This window comes from Chelonia mydas, chromosome 6 (assembly GCF_015237465.2).
Source record: "Chelonia mydas isolate rCheMyd1 chromosome 6, rCheMyd1.pri.v2, whole genome shotgun sequence".
Classification (NCBI taxonomy): Eukaryota; Metazoa; Chordata; order Testudines; family Cheloniidae; genus Chelonia; species Chelonia mydas.
Window position 1 is genome coordinate 2466170 of NC_051246.2, and position 22992 is coordinate 2489161.

Below are 22992 nucleotides of genomic sequence, written 5' to 3' on the forward strand. Positions count from 1 at the left end.
GCTAATGTGATACCGATTTTTTTAAAAGCTCCAGAGGCGATCCTGGCAATTACAGGCTGATAAGCCTAACTTCCGCACTGAGCAAAGTGTTTGAAACTATAGTAAAGGACAGATTTGTTGGGGAAGAGTCAATGTGGTTTTTGTAAAGGGAAATCGTGCCTCGCCAATCTACCAGAATTCTCTGACTGTGTCAGCAACCATGTGGACAAGGGTGATCCAGTGGATAAACTGTACTTGGACTTTCAGAAAGCCTTTGTCACAGTCCCTCACCCAAGGCTCTGAAGCAAAGTAAGCAGCCATGGGATAAGAGGGAAGATCCCTTCATGGGTCAGTATCTGGTTAAAAGTCAGGAAACAAAGGCTAGGAATAAATGGTCAGTTTTCACAATGGAGAGCGGTAAATCGGGGTCTGTACTGGGATTACTGCAGTTCAACACATTCATAAATCATCGGGGAAAAGGAGTAAACAGTGAGTGGGCAAAGTTGGCAGATGTTACAAAATACCTTGTTAGTTAAGTCCCAGGCAGACTGCGAAGAGCTAAAAAGGGATCTCACAAAACTGGGTGACTGGCAATAAAATGGCAGATGAAATTCAGTGTTGACAAATGCAAAGCAATGCACATTGGAAAACATAGTCCAAACTATATATATAAAATGATGGGGTCTAAATTAGCTGTTACCACTCAAGAAAGAGATTTTGGAGTCATTGTGGATAGTTCTCAGCGGCAGTGAAAAAACCAAAGAGAATGCTGGGAATCATTAAGAAAGGGATAGATAATAAGACAGAAAATATCCTATTGCCTCTCTATAAATCCATGGTGCGCCCACACCTTGAATACTGTGTGCAGATGTGGTCGCCCCATCTCAAAAAAGATATTTTAGAATTGGAAAAAGTACAAAGAAGGGCCACCAAAGCCATTAGGGGTTTGGAACGGCTGCCGTATGAGGAGAGATTAATAAGCCAGGGACTTTTCAGCTTGGAAAAGAGACGACTAAGGGGGGATATGACAGAGGTCTATAAAATCATGACTGATGTAGAGAAAGTAGATAAGGAAGTGTTATTTACCCCTTCTCATAATAGAAGAACCAGGGGTCACGCAAGGAAATGAATAGGCAGCAGGTTTAAAACAAACAAAAGGAAGTATTTTTTTCACACAACACACAGTCAACCTGTGGAACTCCTTGCCAGGGGATGTTGTAAAGGCCAAAAGTGTATCTGGGTTCAAAAAAGAGTTAGGTAAGTTCCGGAGGATAGGTCCATCCATAGTTATTAGCCAAGATGGGCAGGGACACAACCCCATGCTCTGCGTGTCCCTAAACTGCCGATTGCCAGAAGCTGGGACTGGATGACAGGGGCTGGATCACTTGATGGTTCCCTGGTGTGTTCATTCCCTCTGGGGCACCTGGCGTTGGCCACTGTCGACAGACAGGACACTGGGCTGGATTGACCACTGGTCTGACTCAATACGGCCGCTATGAATCACGACGCCGCAGGGTGGTGCTAGGGGGCGCTGTGCTGCAGGGAGCGGGGGCGCCCTCCCCAGACCATGAGTCCCGGCCCCGATGCCCGAGGGCGGCGCTAGGGGGCGCTGTGGAACACCAAGCCCCCCACGGGAGGCTGCCTTGCAGCTCAGCGCAGCTCCAGTCCCCTCCACCAGGGAGCGCCGCGTGTCCTCCGTTCCGTCATGGGTCTCTCCCTCCGCCCGCAGCGTGCGGCCAGGCGGGGCCCCAGGACCGGATCGTGGGCGGGGACGACGCCCCGCTGGGGGCCTGGCCCTGGCAGGTCAGTCTGCAGTATGAGAACCGCCACATCTGCGGGGCGACCCTCATCAACGCGGAGTGGGTGCTAAGCGCTGCACATTGCTTTCCCAAGTGAGTGACCGGGGCTGGGCCAGGAGGGGGCTGCGGGTCGGGAGCGGGGGGCACCGGTAGAATTCGGGGGGAGCCCAGGGCAGGGCCAGGAGGGGGCTGCGGGTCGGGAGCGAGGGGCACCGGTAGAATTCGGGGGGAGCCCAGGGCAGGGCCAGGAGGGGGCTGCGGGTCGGGAGCGGGGGGCACCGGTAGAATTCGGGGGGAGCCCAGGGCAGGGCCAGGAGGGGGCTGCGGGTCGGGAGCGGGGGGCACCGGTAGAATTCGGGGGAAGCCCAGGGCTGGGCCAGGAGGGGGCTGCGGCTCGGGAGCGGGGGGCACCGGTAGAATTCGGGGGGAGCCCAGAGCAGGGCCAGGAGGGGGCTGCGGGTCGGGAGCGAGGGGCACCGGTAGAATTCGGGGGGAGCCCAGGGCTGGGCCAGGAGGGGGCTGCGGGTCGGGAGCGGGGGGCTCCGGTAGAATTCGGGGGAAGCCCAGGGCTGGGCCAGGAGGGGGCTGCGGGTCGGGAGTGGGGGGCACCGGTAGAATTCGGGGGGAGCCCAGGGCAGGGCCAGGAGGGGGCTGCGGGTCGGGAGCGGGGGGCACCGGTAGAATTCGGGGGGAGCCCAGGGCAGGGCCAGGAGGGGGCTGCGGGTCGGGAGTGGGGGGCACAGGTAGAATTCGGGGGGAGCCCAGGGCTGGGCCAGGAGGGGGCTGCGGGTCAGGAGCGGGGGGCACCGGTAGAATTCGGGGGGAGCCCAGGGCTGGGCCAGGAGGGGGCTGCGGGTCGGGAGCGAGGGGCACGGCTGTTGGTCTCTGGGCGCTGACCCCTCTCTCGCCCCAGGCATGCGGAGCTGTCTCGGTACCGCGCCGTCCTGGGCTCCCGCCAGCTGTCGGTCCCAGAGCCCGGCTCCCTGCGGCTGCCCCTGTCCCGCGCCCTGGGCCACGCGCTCTACTCTGGGGAGGGCTCCAGCGGAGACATCGCCCTGGCCCGGCTGGGCCGCCCCGTCACCTTCACCCCGCAGGTGCTGCCCGCCTGCCTCCCGGACGCCGGGGTCCACTTCCCCGCCGGGACCCTCTGCTGGGTTACTGGCTGGGGGTCGCCACGAGAGGGAGGTGAGGAGGGGGGGAGAGGAAGGGAGGGGGCAGGAGGAAGAATAGAGAGGGGAGAGGTGGGGAAGTGGGGGGTGGGAGGGGCCATGAGGAAAGGGGGGGGAGAGGGGAACACAGAGGAGGAGGGAAAAGGAGGGGGGAGTATTGGAGGGGGCAGGGAGGGGGGCATTGTGTCCTCCTTCTCCTCCCCCAGGGTCCCCTCCCCCACCCTGGCAGTGTTAACCCTTCCTTCCACCCCCCCAGACCTGCTCCCGGCCCCCATGACGCTGCAGCAGCTGCAGGTGCCCCTGATCGACCCACTGCCCTGTGACGCCCTTTATCGGCGCCGGAGCTCCAGGAGGGAGATCCAGGATGACATGGTGTGTGCCGGCTACGCCGAGGGACAGAGAGACGCCTGCCAGGTGAGAGCAGGGGGCTGCGGGTCGGGAGTGAGGGGCATCGGCAGAGCTGGGGGGGAAGGGGGCTGCAGGTGGGAGAGAGGGGCATCGGCAGAGCTGGGGGGGCAGGGGACTGAGGGTCGGGAGAAAGGGGCATCGGCAGAGCTGGGGGGGGCAAGGGGACTGAGGGTCGGGAGAGAGGGGAATCGGCAGAGCTGGGGGGGGCAAGGGGCTGCGGGTCAGGAGAGAGGGGCATCGGCAGAGCTGGGGGTGGCAGGGGACTGAGGGTCGGGAGAGAGGGGAATCGGCAGAGCTGGGGGGGGCAAGGGGCTGCGGGTCAGGAGAGAGGGGCATCGGCAGAGCTGGGGGGGCAGGGGGCTGCGGGTCAGGAGAGAGGGGCATCGGCAGAGCTGGGGGGGCAGGGGCTGCGGGTCAGGAGAGAGGGGCATCGGCAGAGCTGGGGGGGGCAGGGGGCTGCGGGTCAGGAGAGAGGGGCATCGGCAGAGCTGGGGGGGCAGGGGGCTGCGGGTCAGGAGAGAGGGGCATCGGCAGAGCTGGGGGGGGCAGGGGGCTGCGGGTCAGGAGAGAGGGGCATCGGCAGAGCTGGGGGGGGCAAGGGGCTGCCGGTCAGGAGAGAGGGGCATTGGCAGAGCTGGGGGGACAGGGGGCTGCAGGTGGGAGAGAGGGGCATCGGCAGAGCTGGGGGGGACAGGGGGCTGAGGGTCGGGAGTGAGGGGCATCGGCGGAGCTGGGGGGCAGGGGGCTGCAGGTCGGGAGTGAGGGGCATCAGCAGAGCTGGGGGGGGCAGGGGGCTGCGGGTCGGGAGTGAGGGGCATCGGCAGAGCTGCGGGGGACAGGCGGCTGAGGGTCGGGAGTGAGGGGCATCGGCAGAGCGGGGGGGGACAGGGGGCTGAGGGTCGGGAGAGAGGGGCATTGGCAGAGCTGGGGGGGGCAGGGGGCTGTGGGTCAGGAGAGAGGGGCATCGGCAGAGCTGGGGGGGCAGGGGGCTGCGGGTCGGGAGTGAGGGGCATCGGCAGAGCTGGGGGTGGCAGGGGACTGAGGGTCGGGAGAGAGGGGAATCGGCAGTGCTGCGGGGGGCAGGGGGCTGCGGGTCGGGAGTGAGGGGCATCAGCAGAGCTGGGGGGGGAGCCGAGGGCTGGGCTAGCAGGAGGCTGCAGGTCCGGACTGAGAGGCCCCGGTGTCACCGATTCTCTCTCCCCAGGGCGATTCGGGGGGGCCCCTGGTCTGCCAGAAGGCTGGGCTGTGGTTCGTGGCCGGCGTCGTCAGCTGGGGCGAGGGCTGCGCCCTCCCCAACCGCCCCGGGGTCTACATCCGCGTCGGCGCCTACCTGGACTGGATCGGGCAGCACGTGCCCAACGCCACCTTCGGGGTGGTCAATATCACCACCTACAGCCTGCCCGGGGGCGGGCCCCCCGGCCCTGCCCCCACTGCCCTGCTTCTAGCCGCCTGGCTGCTCCGCATTCTCTGAGCCCCGCCCCCTGGGCAGTTAAGGCCACACCCACCCGGATAGGCCACGCCCCAAGGGGAGAGTGCCACGGAACCGCTCTCCAGTGACTCCGCCCCCTTCCAGCCACGCCCACCCAGCCATGACATGTCACGCCCACCAGTGGACTGTGCCACGGAATCCCCCCTCCCCTGTGGACTCTCCCTCGTGGCCAATGGATGGGTCCTGCCTACCTCATGTCAAGTAACCCCGCCCCCTTCCGGCCATGCCCACCCAGGCACGACATGTCACGCCCACCAGTGGACTGTGCCACGGAATCCCCCCTCCCCTGTGGACTCTCCCTCGTGGCCAATGGATGAGTCCTGTCTACCTCATGTCAAGTGACCCCACCCCCTTCCGGCCACGCCCACCCAGGCACGACATGTCACGCCCACCAGTGGACTGTGCCACGGAATCCCCCCTCCCCTGTGGACTCTCCCTCGTGGTCAAAGGATGAGTCCTGTCTACCTCATGTCAAGTGACCCCACCCCCTTCCGGCCACGCCCACCCAGGCACGACATGTCACGCCCACCAGTGGACTGTGCCACGGAATCCCCCCTCCCCTGTGGACTCTCCCTCGTGGCCAATGGATGAGTCCTGTCTACCTCATGTCAAGTGACCCCACCCCCTTCCGGCCACGCCCACCCAGGCACGACATGTCACGCCCACCAGTGGACTGTGCCACGGAATCCCCCCTCCCCTGTGGACTCTCCCTCGTGGTCAAAGGATGAGTCCTGTCTACCTCATGTCAAGTGACCCCACCCCCTTCCGGCCACGCCCACCCAGGCACGACATGTCACGCCCACCAGTGGACTGTGCCACGGAATCCCCCCTCCCCTGTGGACTCTCTCTCCTGGCCAATGGATGGGTCCTGCCTACCTCATGTCAAGTGACCCCGCCCCCTTCCGGCCATGCCCACCCAGGCACAAGCCCTGCCCCTGCGGGGGAGAAGGACCGGGGCTTCCCCGCAACATGGGTGGGTCACAGCCACCACGCTTCAGCCTGCCGGAAATATTCTCCCCCACGGGACCAAGTATGGGTCTGAGCCAGGGCAACAGGGAGGAGACGGGATACCGGGCTAGATGGGCCCATGGGTCTGATCCAGCCGGGTCCCTTGTGCACTGTTTTAATTTAAACGCAAAAGACTGGAATAATAATAAATAAATAATTTACTGTTCTTCAGTGCCTGAATGCAGGTTACAAAAGTGCTTTACAAACAGGAATAAAAGAAACCTTAGAATAATTCCAGCGGGCGGGGGGAATGGGACTACTATTGTACATGGGGAAACTGAGGCACCAAGCAAGGCAAGAACAGAACTGGGGACAGAACCCAGGAGTTCTGCCTCCCAGCCCCCACTGCTCTAACCCACTAGACCCCACTGCCCTCCCAGACACAGAACCCAGGAGTCCTGGCTTTCAGATGAGGTGTAGGGCACAGGCCACAAGAAGCAGGGTGTGGGCTAGCACCATGGGCGCATGATTGAAGCTGCCGTTTTTTAATTTTTTCTCGCAGTTCCTGTTAGCCACGGAGCCGTGGGCTGTTCCATTCGTGGTGCCCTGGACGAACGCCAGGTCTGGGACGGTCTCTCGGAGCCAGCCGTGGTAACTGGTGACTCGGATGTAAACGCCGGGGCGGTTTTTCTGAGCACAGCCTTCTCCCCAGCTCACCACGCCTGCCTGGACCCAGCTCTGTCCCATTTTACACACCAGCGGACCACCGGAGTCACCCTAGTGGTCAAAGAGGCAGACAAGGGGTTACTGAGATGCAGCCACCTCTGGGGTGGGGCGTGGGGGACCCCCTTGCCCAGCACCGAGGTGCGGCCCCTCTGGGTAGGGGTGCAGGGGATGTTCACAGAGGGACCCCTCACCCAGTGCTGAGACACGGCCCCTCTGGAGTGGGGTGTGGGGGCTGGTTATGTGTGGACACCTCGCCCGGCACTGAGATGCAGCCACTTCTGGGGTGGGATGCGGAGGCTGTTAGTATGGAAACCCCAGCACCAAGATGCAGCGGGCTCTGGGGCAGGGCTCTCACCTGGCAGGCATCCTTGCCCCCTTTGGCGTAGCCGGCACACAGCATGTCCTCCTGGATCTTCTGCCCTTTGCCCCTGCAGTAGAGGGCGTCGCACGATGCCTGGGCGATGATGGGCACCTCCAGCTTCTGCAGCGTCTCCGGGGCTTTGCCTTTCCCTGCTGGGGGAGGGGGCAGTGGGACAGCTGGGCTGGGAGCCACACCCACTGCCCCTCCCCCTGCCCAGCAGGATGAGGGGCCACCATAAATGGGGGAGGCATGGACGGGGGGGCACAATCCCTTCCCCCCACACCAACTTGTATCTCCTGCTCCTTTCTGCCCTGCATGCTGCATTGCCTCCTCCCTTTCACCTCTATCAGCCCTCCTTCTTTCTTCCTTTTTCCCTCCATCGCTCGCTTTTCGTCTCTCCGAGTCCCTTCATCTTTCTCTTTCTCTCTTTTGTTCTTATTCCAGTCATTCCTTTCTTCCTTTCTTATAACATTCATTCGTGTCTCTTTCTTTCTTACTTTTTTTCTTAGGCCATTCATCTTTCTTTCTTTCTTTTCTGTTCATTCATTCATTTCTTTCTCTTTCTTATTCCATTCCTTCCTTTCTTTCTTTCTTTCTTTCTTTCTTATTCTATTCATTCATTACTTTCTTTCTTACTCTATTTCTTTCTTTCTTATTCCATTCACTCTTCCTTTCTTTTTCTTAATCATTCCTTTATTTCTTTCTTTTTCTTATTCTATTTCTTTTTCTTATTCATTCCTTTCTTTCTTTTTTTCTCATTCTATTTCTTTCTTTCTTTTTCTTATTCCATTCACTCTTTCTTTCTTAATCATTCCTTTATTTCTTTTTTTTTCTTTCTTATTCTATTTCTTTCTTCCTTTCTTATTCATTCCTTTCTTTTTCTTTCTTATTCTATTTCTTTCTTTCTTATTCTATTTCTTTCTTTCTTTCTTTCTTATTCCATTCACTCTTTCTTTCTTAATCATTCCTTTATTTCTTTTTTTCTTTCTTATTCTATTTCTTTCTTTCTTTCTTTCTTATTCATTCCTTTCTTTTTCTTTCTTATTCTATTTCTTTCTTTCTTTCTTATTCTATTTCTTTCTTTCTTATTCCATTCACTCTTTCTTTCTTTCTTTCTTATTCTATTCATTCATTTCTTTCTTTCTTATTCCATTCTTTCTTTCTTTCTTTCTTTCTTATTCTATTCATTCATTTCTTTTTCTTTCTTATTCCATTCCTTTCTTTCTTTCTTTTTCTTTCTTATTCTATTTCTTTCTTTCTTTCTTATTCCATTCCTTTCTTTCTTTCTTTTTCTTTCTTATTCTATTTCTTTCTTTCTTATTCCATTCACTCTTTCTTTCTTTCTTTCTTTCTTTTTCTTAATCATTCCTTTATTTCTTTTTTTCTTTCTTATTCTATTTCTTTCTTTCTTATTCATTCCTTTCTTTTTCTTTCTTGTTCTATTTCTTTCTTTCTTTCTTTTTCTTATTCCATTCACTCTTTCTTTCTTAATCATTCCTTTATTTCTTTCCTTTTCTTTCTTATTCTATTTCTTTCTTTCTTTCCTCTTTATTTCTTTCTTATCCTATTTATTTCTTTATTTCTTATTCCATTCACTCTTTCTTTCTTTCTTTCTTTCTTTCTTTCTTTCTTTCTTTCTTTCTTTCTTTCTTATTCTATTCATTCATTTCTTTCTTTCTTTCTCATTCATTCCTTTCTTTCTTTCTTTCTTTTTCTTTCTTATTCTATTTCCATTCACTCTTTCTTTCTTTCTTTCTTTCTTTCTTATTCTATTCATTCATTTCTTTCTCTTTCTTTCTTTCTTTCTTTCTTTCTTTCTTTCTTTCTTTCTTTCTTAATCATTCCTTTATTTCTTTCTTTTTCTTATTCTATTTCTTTCTTTCTTTCTTTCTTATTCCATTTATTTCTTTATTTCTTATTCCATTCACTCTTTCTTTCTTTCTTTCTTTCTTTCTTATTCCATTTCTTTCTTTCTTTCTTATTCCATTCACTCTTTCTTTCTTTCTTATTCTATTCATTCATTTCTTTCTTTCTTTCTTATTCCATTTCTTTCTTTCTTATTCTAGTCATTCATTTCTTTCTTTCTTTCTTATTCATTCCTTTATTTCTTTTTCTTTCTTATTCTATTTCTTTCTTTCTTATTCTATTCATGCATTTCTTTCTTTCTTTCTTATTCTATTCATTCATTACTTTTTTCTTTCTTATTCCATTCTTTCTTTCTTTCTTTCTTTGTTTCTTTCTTTCTTTCTTTCTTTCTTATTCTATTCATTGATTTCTTTCTTTTTTTCTTATTCATTCCTTTCTTTCTTTCTCCCCCCCCCCTTTCCAGTACAGCCATGCCCCAGATTCTTTATGTCCTCCCTCCCCACTGTAGCTTTCTCAGGATCTGGGCCCTGTCTCCCCCATCCCCCAACCCCAGCCACACACTTCACTCACCTCCACCTTTGACATCCCCCCAGCCAGTGACCCAGCACTTGGTCTTTGGCAGGAACTGGACCTCGGCATCAGGGAGGCAGATGGGGACGATGCGGTCAGTGAGGTTCACGGGCCTCTCTAGCTGGACCAGGGCAATATCCCCACTGGAGACTTTGCCCCCGTAGTGGGGGTTGCAGATAATCTTCCCCACGGAGGCTATGACTGCATGGGGGCTGGGGTGCAGCTGTTTGTGGGTCCCAAGTAGCACTGAGAACCGGGAAGGGTCCTTGGTCCTAGAGATAGAGAACAGCAGTGAGAGGAGCCCAGGGCTGGGCTAGCAGGGGGCTGTGGGTGGGGAGTGAGGGGCACCGGCAGGGCTGGAGGGAGCCCAGGCCTGGGCTAGCAGGGGGCTGTGGGTTGGGAGTGAGGGTCACCAGCAGAGTGGGGGCTGGGCGAGCAGGTGCTGCAGGTCGGGAGCGAGGGGCACCCTGATACTCACTGTCTGAAGCAGTGGGCTGCCGTCAGCACCCACTGTGGGGAGATGAGGGACCCCCCGCAGCGGTGGGTGCCGTTGAGTCTCAGGCTGACCTGCCAGGGCCACTCCCCGTCCCGCGCCTCCGAGCCCCCCACGATTCGCTTCGTAGGGCTCTGGCGCCCACACACTGTGGAGAGAACAGGTGGGAGTTGGGATCGGCTGGGATGGGAGGGGTCGGGGGAGCTGTTATGGGCTGTACGGACCAGCCGCACACCTTTAGCAACTGCCCTGTGCTGGGTCCCAGCCCTGGCTCCCTGGGCGTCCGTGGGGTCACTCCGGATCTACCCCAGAGCTCACCGAGCCAGGACCCAGCCCTGGCTCCCTGGGCGTCCGTGGGGTCACTCCGGATCTACCCCAGAGCTCACCGAGCCAGGACCCAGCCCTGGCTCCCTGGGCGTCAGTGGGGTCACTCCGGATCTACCCCAGAGCTCACCGAGCCAGGACCCAGCCCTGGCTCCCTGGGCGTCAGTGGGGTCACTCCGGATCTACCCCAGAGCTCACCGAGCCAGGACCCAGCCCTGGCTCCCTGGGCGTCCGTGGGGTCACTCCGGATCTACCCCAGAGCTCACCGAGCCAGGACCCAGCCCTGGCTCCCTGGGCGTCCGTGGGGTCACTCCGGATCTACCCCAGAGCTCACTGAGCCAGGACCCAGCCCTGGCTCCCTGGGCGTCCGTGGGGTCACTCCGGATTTACCCCAGAGCTCACCGAGCCAGGACCCAGCCCTGGCTCCCTGGGCATTAGTGGGGTCACTCCGGATTTACACCGGGGGTTGCAGAGATCATAATCCATCCCGGGCTCCATAGACTTCATCACAACACAATCAAGAATAATTACCGCAGCTAATTTTATAGTCCAATGAAAAACCCAGAATTATAACGAGGCAGGAGAATGATCTTGGTACCTGTTGTACTAAGAATCCCAGGTAGGTACAACGCTGAGAACAAGCCACTAATAAGCCAAAAACTGAAAATTCACAGTTAATTACGTAACAAAGCGATTATATTAACCAAGGCTAGTGGTTAGAGCCGGCGAGGGGCTGGGAGCCAATACTCCTGGGTTCTCTCCCACCTTGGGGAGGGGAGGGGAGTGAGGTCAGGTGGTGAGAGCAAGGGGGCTGGGAGACAGGACTCCTGGGTTCTCTCCTCAGCTCTGGGAGGGGAGTCAGGTCTAGTGGTTAGAGCAGGGTGACACTGGGCAAGCCCCCCATGCCTCCATTTCCAAAGGAGGATAATAATCCTGCCCTCCTTTGTAGAGTGCTTTGAGATCTACTGCAGGAAGGAAAGGGGGTTCTCGGTAATAACCCCAATTCCCTGCTAATCAGCTGTAAAATCAGTTCCACCACTTCCGTTACATAGATTCATATTTCACTGCTTATCCGTTAATAAAGCAGTTCTCCTTCTTGCAGCAGTGATCACGTGCCACGTTCTGCTTATGATCACACAGCGACACCATGCAAGAGACTTGATCAAACGATTCATTGCTAATTAACTAACAATGGTACTACCATTGCTAATCATAATTAATAGAATCTCACCACTCAAGAGTTAATAATAACCACGTTATTAGAATGATAGCAATAATATTAAAAACACTAAAAACATTAAGGGATAGATAGATAGATAGATAGATGAGAGGGATGTATGGGGATAGATAGGTAGATAGATAGATAGATGAGAGGGGTGTATGGGGATAGATACATAGATAGATAGATAGATAGATAGATGGGGTGTATGGGGATAGATAGATAGATAGATAGATAGAGGGGGTGTGTGGGGAAAGACAGAGAGAGAGGGTGTATGGGGATAGATAGATAGATAGATAGATAGATAGATAGATAGATAGATAGATAGGGGGTGTATGGGGATAGATTAGATAGATAGATAGATAGATAGATAGATAGAGGGGGTGTGTGGGGAAAGACAGAGAGAGAGGGTGTATGGGGATAGATAGATAGATAGATAGATAGATAGATAGATAGATAGATAGAGGGGGTGTATGGGGAGAGAGAGAGACAGGGTGTATGGGGATAGATAGATAGATAGATAGATTAGATTAGATACGGGGGTGTATGGGGATAGAGAGAGAGAGAGAGAGAGAGAGATAGGATGCACAAAGAAAGAAAGAAAGAAAGAAAGAAAGAAAGAAAGAAAGAAAGAAAGAAAGAAAGAAAGAAAGAAAGAAGATGGGTGTATAAGCATAGGACGACAGATAAATAGATTAGATTATAAAGCTGTAGAAAGAAAAGTCTCCCAGCTCCATTTGCATTGGATATTAGCTTTCACCCACCCAGCCAGCTGGCCAATTTTTCTCACCAGATTGTGCCAGGCAACTCCCTGCCTGGGGTCCATCCCCTAGGAGCCCTGCCAGGGTCAGCAGTGCCAGCAGAGTCCCTCTGCCCATCACCCCTCTCCTCTGGGCTTCCCGGTGCTGCTCCCCCATGCCGCTCATCCTGGGATACAAGTAGAATGTGAGGGTGCCCCGTGGCACTGCAGGTTCCTATATACTCAGCCCTGGCAGGGTGTGGGGCTGGGAATGTCGCCTGACTTGTCGGACCGACGTTGGCAAACGCCTCTCTACTTCCTTTCTTCCCAGCAACCTACCTTCCATGTTCTTGCCCCGGGCACGCCATCTCGGGAGCTCCTCCCCTCCCCCATCCCAGCCTGCACTCCCTCCACCACCCCCCTCGCCCTCCATCCACCCCCACGCCACCCACCTCCCCTGCTGCCAGGATCCCGCCCCAGTCCCTCTGCTCTGCACACCTCTCTCCCCTTCCCAATTTCCATCCCCGTCCGACTGGTCTCCCCTCCACCAGCCATCCCGTCCCAAGTCTGCTTAGCTGGCGAGACCCCCCATGCCACCAACCCATTGGGAAACAGGAGAGAGGCCCGGCTTAGCCTGGGAGGGGCAGGTTTGCAAAAGACCCAAAGGAGAAGTCTGTTAGGAAAGACCCGGGGATGAAGACACTCAAGGAAACAGGTGACGCAGGAGCATTACCCCACCCCGGCCTCACGTACGATGAGCCATGGTCCTGGGCGGAAACCAAGGGCAGAAAGGTTCACCTGAGGTGTCTTGGGGGTTGGCACCTGGGTGACTAACTGAGGAGCAGGGGAAGGCAGTGGACATCCTTGCTCCATTGAAGCCAAATTCCCTTTGGCGAGGAATTCCCATCACGGGTGTGATGCTGGCACCAACCCGGCCAGCCAGCGCTCGGGGCTGCCACCTCCAAGAAGCAGAAAGTCCAGATTCTGCATCCACCCCCACCTGCCTGACCTTGCTGTGACAAACCGGGCCCTATTTTTGGGGACACCGATGCCTGCCTCAGTTTCCCTCTGTGATGCGCATCGCTACCCGGTGGGGGGGAGGGGCAAAAAGGATTAAGAAAGCCACTCTTGGGGGAAATGAGGTGTGGGATGACATCGGTGCCTGGGGTGAGGTGACGGGGTCGTTACAGGACTGGCCGAAACCGACCCGTATCAGGGGAGGGTTGGCCAATGAGAGCTCCAAGGAGTGAACAACTGACGCTGATCCACGGGGATCTCCGGCGGGTGGCCTATGGGAGCCTGCGGATTGACCTGAATTCTGAGCTCAGCTGTAAGAAATCCAGGACCGTTCATGGGACGTCCCAGTAATGTAGGGCCTGAAAGCCTGACTTAGTCCAGACGAAAAGACCCGCCGATATAACTCAAGGGCCGTGTTACCCTCAAGCCTGGTAAACAGCTAAGGAGCCAAAACTGGTGTGTCGGAAATTAGACCTCACCGGTGGGCTGCTCCACCCATCGCGTACAGAAAAAGATCTTGAGGGGGAAATTGCCTTCACCATCCCGGTGCCACCCCCATTCTCGCCGGGGAACCCCGCTCTTTGTCTCTCTGCTCTTGAGAGCCGTCCTGTTCAGACCGGCCCCGGAGAGAGGGACCCAGACAACATCGCCACCGACCCCAGGGGAATCCCAACCGCTGGGATGAAAAAGGATCAGACATTAAGAGCAGCTCCGGCCCATCTCAGCTGCCTTCTCCTCCAGTTATTACACCTTGGCTACCGTCTAAGAGACAGTTAAAGAAGGGGGCTTTCCCTGCTAAAACCTCTCCCCGGTTCGAGGGCCAGGGACCAAGCGCTGGGTGAGGGTAAACGAAAGCCTTGGTTCCTGTGTTACATTTCCAAGGCTTTCGCTGGTTTTCGCCTTCTTTTCTGGATTTTTCCGGGGGGGGGCGGGTTGGCCGCCCTTCTCCTGAGGCCCCTCTCCTCCACCACGTCTTCCCTCCAAGACCACACCCCCCACTCGCTCCTCTCCATCCCCCCCCCCATCGCGCGTCCTTACGGCCTGTAAAAAGTGGGAGGGACATATTTAAAACTGATGGGGCCATGGCCCCTTCCCCCCCGTTCCGATGCCCCTGGCCGGGACTGGCAGAGAGACGGCGAAAGAGTCCATGGCAGCTTGGCTGGGTCGAGTCTGTCTTCACCTTTGCTTCTCCGGGCTAACCTAAGGACTTCCCGTGCTGTGGTCCGGCGGATAAAATACCCAGCTACAACAGGCTGCCGGGCGTCACTGCAAATCGTGGCTGCGGGGCATTGGTCCCTGCGGCGTGGGTAGGCCTCTATCTCAGCTGGACTCATTGGACAGAGCTTGTGTGGTTGGAGGGCTGGAGCCCAGAGACCTTGAGCCCAGGGGGGAAGAGGGGGCCTCCGAGGGGCTGTGGCAAAGCGGGGGCGTAGCACCGATCCTGTGCACCCGGGACACCCTGCAACGGGGCACGGCGAAAAACCAGCCAGGCTGCTTCAATGCTGGCCGGATGGCCACCGTAACAAAGCCTCATGCTGATTTCGATCCCCCGAGATCAGGTGTTCTCAAACTGGGGGGGGTCACAAGATCATTATGTGGGGATCATGAGTACACGCACGAAACAGAGAGAAACGGCTCTAAAATCCATCATTTAAAGCTAGCCTTTTAGAAAGTCCCACACACCTTTCCGTCACCATGTAGCATATGTACATAAAAAGCATGGCAAACGTCCAACACAGCGATCATTGTTCCTAAGCAAAATACATACGGTATTATCACCGCCCAGCTCTGCATTGAAAATAGTGTTAAGTAAACAAAACGTTTGTCATTTGTACAGGGGTTCGCTCTCCGAGGCGTGCTGTCTGAATGGGGTCGTCAGTACAAGAAGTTTGAGTCGCAGGTGCCGGGGGGAATCTGGAGTCAGGTTAAAAAAAAACCCAACACATTCTCCACCTGGAGTCTCCATCTTTGGGTGGCTTCTAATGTGGCCTGGAGGTCAGTCAATATGAGACAGTCCCGGGCACTAACGGGCTCTCGAACCAGGAAGAGAAAGAACCAACGGCCTGACGTTAAAGCCAGGCAAATTCCCTTCATTGATTCTGAGCAGCTCAGGTGAGTAAGTATTGGAACAAACTCCTAAGGGAAGGGGAGGGCAGGGAAGGTTTCACCATTTCTGGTCAGCTTCCAGTCAAGACAGGAGACCTTCCTGGAAGACACTTTAACCAAACACAAGTTACAGGACTAAACACAGGAGGAAGTGGATGAAATGTAATGCCCTGGGCTACACAGGTGGACAAACCAGATGATCTACTGGTGACTTCTTGCCTTTAGAATCCATGACTCTTCCATCGGTGGAAATGTAAGATCCATGGAGCAGCTAGGACAATTCGCCGCAGAGAACAAGACGCCCCCAAAAATGCTAAAGGATGGAAGCGGTAGCCCAGAGGGAATTTCAACCGCTGAGAATCTAAACTAATCAGCGAACAAATCACAAGCGCATAACAAGCGTAACGGATAAATTACAATTAATATAATTATTCATAATCATTTCTGTAGATTTTATCTAGCACTTTCCAACAGCATTTCTCAAAGTACAGTGCAAAGGAGGCCAAAATAATGATCAAATAGAAATTAATTAATTATTCAATAATAAGAATAATAATAAATCACAGCAACCAGGAATTACTAGATCTGGTTGACAGTCTTCCAACAGTACCCATTTTGTTGCAAGCGCAGCCGTCCGTGGGAATGTCTCTATTTCAAGAACGTTTTATTTTGAAGAGCACGTCAAAAGGCAGCAAAGCAAGCTCAAAACCTTCCATGCAGCGAGATTTTGGAGGGAAGTTTTGGATTTGGTTTTTTAATTTCATTTTGAAATAAGCTTTTATTTGGAAAGGTCGTTGATAGGATTCATTTCAGATCCATTGAAATGGTTTGTTCCCATTTTGCCCTCGTAAGAAATGTGGCAAGAATTCTACAAAGAAATAGATAAATATACACCAGTAAATGACGGCAAATAAACTATCAAACAATAAATATTTGGGAGATAAACAATGCAAATAATAGAACAATGGAAGCTAATAATAAGCAAATAATACGTAAGTTAAAATATAATAAGTAACTGGGAAATAGCCAATACAAATAATAGAAAAATAGAAACCAATAACTGACAACTAATAAACTTTGTCTTTAAGCTTCCACACCTGCATGAAGCATCCACCAGTTTCCACCTCTTATTCCAGTCTTGCTCTGGTCTGCTCAAGCATCTGAGCATCATGGGGATGGATTTGGCTTTTTCCTCTATTGGTCGCCCTCTTTTTCTGTTTCCATAGCCCTTGCCATGGAAATCGTGTTGATGGTCCTAAATATATCCATCACCTTCTTCTCCCTCCGTCTGATACTTCACATTGGTTTGCTCTGCTTACAATTTTGGATGTTGCAAGATTCTCTCTCTTTCCAATGGTCTCTAACAATCTTACAAACCAACCAATAACTAGAAAATAACCAATCCAAATCACAGACAAAAATCTACTAATAACTGACAACGGATTAATATGAATGCAATAAATAATTAGGAAATAACCCGTGTAAGTTATAGATATATACAAACTAATAAATCGCAGCTAATAAATGAATGATAAAACAATGAATACTTAGGAAGTAACCAATACAAGTTAGAGAGAAATATAAACCAATACATAGTATTGAGTAAATATATTACAAACCATAAATAACTATGAACTAACAAATATGAATACCAGATAAATACAAAATTATAACTGACAGCTAATAAATATATTAAAAATAATAAATAGCTAGGAAATAAGAAACTCAAATGACAGATAAATAGATACCAATAAATGACAGCTAATAAGTCTGTAATAAAAAACAACTAGGAAATTATCAGTGCAAATAATAAATAAATGTAAACTAGTAATAAATATGTTACAAAACAATAAATAACAAGAAAATAACAGATTAATAGCTAGAATCAATGTAAATAATAGATAAATGTAAACTAATAAATGAGAGTTAATCAATTTATTACCAAAGAATAAATAACTAGGAAATAAATAATTATTAAATATTATCTAATAAATGACAACCAATTAATACATTACTAAAACTCGAATAAAAATAATAGATCACCATAAGCGAATACATTACAACTAATAAAGACATTACAAAATAATACATCACTGGGAAAGAATCAATGCAAATAATAGACAAATATAAAATAATAAATGACAACTGATGAATAAATTACAAATCAATAACTAGCTATTTACTAAGAAATACATTTCACAGACAAAAGGACTAGATAATACTCATCAGGAGTAGAATCCAAAACAGTGGCTTTCAAGCTTTTTCTATTTGCAGACTCCAAAATAATTTCAAAAGGAGGTCTCTTTGGGAATCTTAGACATAGTCAGCGGACCCCCAGGGGTCTGTAGATCACAGGTTGAAAACCACGGCTCTGTGGTAACGACAACCTTTCGCAGACCCCTTAGACACAGTCTGCAGACCCCCAAGGGGCCCGCGGATGCCAGGCTGAAATCATTTCCATGTTCCAAAAGAATCACAGGCCACACAGCTCTCATACCGTGCCGGGGGAAATGCATCATGTCCCACCAGGGATGCAGTTATTTAATTACTGATATCTCACCCACAGGCTTGATGTCTGAGCACAAAATAGGCCAGAGAGGTGGGACCCCAACAGACAGCTAAGAAAAAAATGGCAAAACCAGTGGAGAGCGTTACTAAAGACAGATCGGCTAGGAAATAGCTATCAAATAGGAAACGCACAATAGATAGCTTGTCTTTCTTTCGAAGCACTAAGAAATAAAAAGAAATAACAAAAATAGCAATAACAATAAACAGCGCTATTAACAAAATATCGGCTAAGAAATAAAAACAAATACCACAAAACAGAAAAATCAATAGATCGTTCTTATTAGGAAAGATCAGCAGAGGAATGAAGTGCTAATAAAGAATGAAGAGCTAACAAGTAAAATAAACTAACCATCACATAACAAAACCACTAGAGAGTGCTCATAACGAAGGAAGAGCTAATAAAGAAACAGAAATAACTATCAGATAACAAATGCCATAGATGTGCTAATAAAGATAACAAGCATCAAAGAGCAAATATAGATAAACAACTAGATAACTAGAAACTAAAAAAATTGTCAAAAAAAACCCCCAACAAATAATAATGAATAGAAATACAAAATAACAAAAAGTGTAGAAAAGAACAAATGCAAATAATAACTAAATGTAAGCTAACCCACAAGTGACAAGTGTAGAAAACAATGGCTACTGTACACATGCCCCCAAAGTAAACCAATACATTTGAAGAACAAGAGCTGATACATAAATGTCACAAAAATAAACACATCATAGACTATCAGGGTTGGAAGGGACCTCAGGAGGTCATCTAGTCCAACCCCCTGCTCAGAGCAAGACCCATCCCCAATTTTTGCCCCAGATCCCTAAATGGCCCCCTCAAGGATTGAACTCACAATCCTGGGTTTAGCAGGCCAATGCTCCAACCACTGAGCTATCCCTCCCCCCATTCAAGTTTTGCTTTCAATGGGAGTGGCATTTTTGCATAGAATATCAGGGTTGGAAGGGATCTCAGGAGATCATCTAGTCCAACCCCCTGCTCAGAGCAGGACCAATCCCCAATTTTTGCCCCAGATCCCTAAATGGCCCCCTCAAGGATTGAACTCACAACCCTGGGTTTAGCAAGCCAATGCTCAAACCACTGAGCTATATAATCAATAACCAAGAACATGAAATGCATAGGTCAAGCCATTGACTAAGAACTAACTTTCCCAATAGCCCAAATAATCGACTCTCTTCATAAAAAATGACAATCTAATAAGTAAATAACATTTTTAATCCCTAATGGCAAAATAGACAAGAACTAACTAGAAGCTAGAACAAAACCTAGACAACACAAATAACTATTGACTATTAAACGCATTTCACAATAATAAATAAATAACCAAATAGATAGGGCTAATAAAGAGCCAACTAATAAATAAACAACAAAAAATACCTGTCAAAGAGCAATCATAGATAAACATAAAGTAATACATTGCTAGAAACAAAAAACCAATCAAAAATATATAAGTAGCAAGCTTATAAATACCTAAGAAGTAAAAATAGACAAACTAATAAGTAATTCGGGAGCGAATACAAATAAATATTTAGTTCTTATCTTGTAGAAACAAGCCAAGTATTCATCAGGAGATCTCAAAGCACATTTTATTAAATAAAATATCTTTACATATAACAGCTAGAGAGGTAACAGCACCAAACAAATAACTAGCAAATAAACGTTGACAACGGAGACCTCCGGAGGTGGCTTGATGGGAGGTGTATAAGTAATCACCATATTGTACATCAATAATCTAGAACAATCTTATTCGTCATTAGGTGTACTATGGTAATACCAGTCACGGAAGCAGGAGCCCCTTGTGTCAGGCGTGGAGCATTTTGCATTAGGTTATTATGGTTGCACCTAAAAGCAGCAGTCAGAGACCACGGCCCCATTGCGCCAGGCACTGTACGATATTTATTAGGGGTATCACGTTAGCGCCTAGGAGCCCCAGTCATGGACCACGAGCCCATTGCGCCAGGCGCTGTACGATATTTATTAGGGGTATCACGTTAGCGCCTAGGAGCCCCAGTCATGGACCACAAGCCCATTGCGCCAGGCGCTGTACAGTATTTATTAGGGGTATTATGTTAGCGCCTAGGAGCCCCAGTCATGAACCACAAGCCCATCGAGCCAGGCGCTGTACAGTATTTATTAGGGGTATTACGTTAGCGCCTAGGAGCCCCAGTCATGAACCACAAGCCCATTGCGCCAGGCGCTGTACTCACACACCATCTCTGCCCCAGTCTGTGTGTATGACAAGAGATGCCAGATGGAGGCAGGCAGACAGAGGACCACAAGGAAACCATGGTCAACGGCAAGCTGTACACATCAGCAGCCGCACCGTTGTCGGCATCACGCGTGGGTGAGTTTTGAAGAGGGGTTTGAACACAACGCTGTATTGATTATTTTGACAGTTTTTAAGCTGACAGCCGGAGCCCGGCAGCCCAGGGCCAACAGCCGGAGCCAGGAGTGGCGGAAGTGCCCTAAAAGTGTGGGCGGGGGGGCACAGGCACCCAACCCCTGGCCCCACCCCCCCTACCCCCCCCCCCCAAGGCCTGCTCTCACACTGCCTCTTCCTGCTGGCCCCTCGCTTTTCCAGCACCCCTGGCCGGAGCCCCGCCCGTTCTCCTGATGATCTGAATTTTTGGTGATCTGATCCGGGCCCGGTCCCAGTTTGATCGGGCAATCGGGGTTCCACTGTACAAGGTTATAATTGGTTCACAACATGTAAAAACTAAAGATTCCCTGTGAAAACGCAAACTCCGTGGACAATGGGTTTCTCGGATCCCGGCTGATGCTTCATGGAGGCCGCTGCTGGGGTGTTCACAGCGGTCGTGCAGCCCTCGAGGGCCTGGCTCCCGGTCCCGGGTGCCTGGAGGGATGGGAAATCCGTCCCGCCGGCCTGTTGCAAGGCCCTGCCTGATCTCACCTCTGAAGCATCCCAGCCTTGCAGGAGCTTCCTGCCAGGGGGCTGACTTGCCCGGCCTGCTCAGGGCGCCGTCAGAGGGATAATTACAGGGAAGTTCGGTGCCTGCAGGGCTCGGTGCCCGGCAAACACTGCTGGGGGGTGCTGTAACGGGGGCAGACTGGCGCACGCCGGACCGCAAGCAGGGCGTGCGCTGAGACACGAGGGGTGATGATGTTTGTACGACCGGACTCAGGGAGTTATGCCAAGATGAGCATTTGCCTTGGCGGAAGGTGGATGGGTTTAAAGCGGTGTGAGCCGCATGGCCCCTTGCTTGCCGTCAATAGAACCCAGGCGTCCTGGCTCCCAGCCCCACCTCGCTCTAACCCACCAGCCCTCACTCCCCTCCCAGAGCTGGGGAGAGAACCCAGGAGTCCTGGCTCCCAGCGCCCGCTGCTCTAACCACTAGACCCCACTCCCCTCCCAGAGCTGTGGAGAGAACCCAGGAGTCCTGGCTCCCAACTCTAATCACTGGCTACCGCAGCTTGACATCAGCAAGCCTATTTCCACCTTACTGCAATGAACTTGCTGCTGGGGTCAGGGTAAGAGGTGGTGTGTGTCAGCCAGAAAGAAAAGCAATAATCACGAACAATAACAATGAACCATGAGGTATATTGAAATGGACAGCCCCATTTCTTCCCCAGTGACTCACCCCCTCCAAGCCATGCAGCCCTGGCTGACTCATCACACAGAGCCTTTAAATTCCCATGGGGATGAGTATGACAGATCACCCTCGCGTCCATTATAGGACTGCCCGGAGACCACTGCGATGGGCGCCACACAGACCCTCTGACTGACGGGGCTGCTGAGGTTCCAGCTGCAGGGTGTGAAAGGGAGATGGGACTATCCCCAGCTCTGGGAGGGGAGTGGGGGCTGGGAGCCAGGACTCCTGGGTTCTCTCCCCGGCTCTGGGAGGGGAGTGGGGTGGGGTCTGGTGGGTTAGAGCAGGGGGGGTGGAGCCAGGATGCCTGGGTTCTCTCCCCAGCTCTGGGAGGGGAGTGGGCTGGGGTCTGGTGGGTTAGAGCAGGGGGGCTGGGAGCCAGGACTCCTGGGTTCTCTCCCCAGCTCTGGGAGGAGAGTGGGATCTGGTGGGTTAGAGCAGGGGGGGACTGGGAGCCAAGACTCCTCGGTTCTCTCCCCGGCTCTGGGAGGGGAGTGGGGTCTAGTGGGTTAGAGCGGGGGGGGCTGGGAGCCAGGACTCCTGGGTTCTCTCCAGCTCTGGAAGGGGAGTGGGGTCTGGTGTGTTAGAGCAGGGCGGGGGACTGTGAGTCAGGACTCCTGGGTTCCATCCCCGGCCAAGAGAGGGAGGGAGATCTGGTGGCTTAGCGCTCCGGTCCGGGGGCTGGGTACCAAGGTTAATTCTCTCTGTTGCCGACCATTGCAGTGTGGGTCCTGGGCCACAAGGGGTCAGCCAAGGCCCAGCAATGGGATCAAGTGGCTACTGGTGAGCTGAACAGGAGGGGCTCCTCCAGGTGTCCTCCAGGGCCCCTGCCCTTGTGAGCTGGGCTGCGCGGCAGCCCCCTGGCGCTGGTAGGGGAAGGGGCTGGGACTGAATCCATCCCTTAGTGAGACAGCCGGGGGTTGGCTCCCTGGTGGTGAGATGCAGCCGCCTCTGGGGCAGAGTGTCCCGGGGTCCCCGGGCGATGCTCTGGAACTGCTCCCCATGAAGCCAGGCAGGACTCGGGGGAAGTCTCCTCTCGGGGAGCAGCCTGTCTGCAGGACACACAGCTCCCCCGGCTCCACCTTCCTGGGTCTGACCTCGGAGCATTCAGCCTCCTCTGCCCCTCCGGGCGCTTCCCACAGCCACTCCGCCCCGGCGGGGTCCTGGGGAAGCCAGAGGGTCCTGCCCCCCAACTCCGCAGTCAGACGTGACTCTCAGCCAGCCAGTAACACAGAGGGTTTACTAGACGACAGGAACATGGTCTAACACAGAGCTTGTAGGTGCAGAGAACAGGACCCCTCAGCCGGGTCCATTTTGGGGGGCAGGGAGCCAGACAACCACGTCTGCATTTCACTCCTCATCCCCAGCCAGCCTCAAACTGAAACTCCTTCCAGCCCCTCCTCCTCTGGGCTTTGTCCCTTTCCCGGGCCAGGAGGTCACCAGATTCCTTTGTTCTCCAACCCTTTAGCTCTCACCTTGCAGGGGGGAAGGGCCCAGGCCAGCAGTTGCCAGGAAACAGGGTGTCGGCCATTCTGTGTGTCCAGACCCCTGCACACACCTGCCCTCTAGGGCTCTGCAAGGATCATACCA

The 22992-nt window shown here is 52.3% G+C and overlaps 1 protein-coding gene across 1 annotated transcript in view; it reads left to right on the top strand.

Moving 5' to 3' along the window:
* LOC102939474 (transmembrane protease serine 9) overlaps nt 1-22992 on the top strand; it is a 42392-nt gene that overhangs the window by 4199 nt on the left and 15201 nt on the right. Inside the window, exons 3-7 of the mRNA XM_043548306.1 lie at nt 1709-1871; nt 2692-2963; nt 3204-3361; nt 4560-4821; nt 6355-6450. Coding sequence (XP_043404241.1) covers nt 1709-1871; nt 2692-2963; nt 3204-3361; nt 4560-4821; nt 6355-6450 — 951 coding nt within the window. The remainder of the gene's footprint in view (nt 1-1708; nt 1872-2691; nt 2964-3203; nt 3362-4559; nt 4822-6354; nt 6451-22992) is intronic.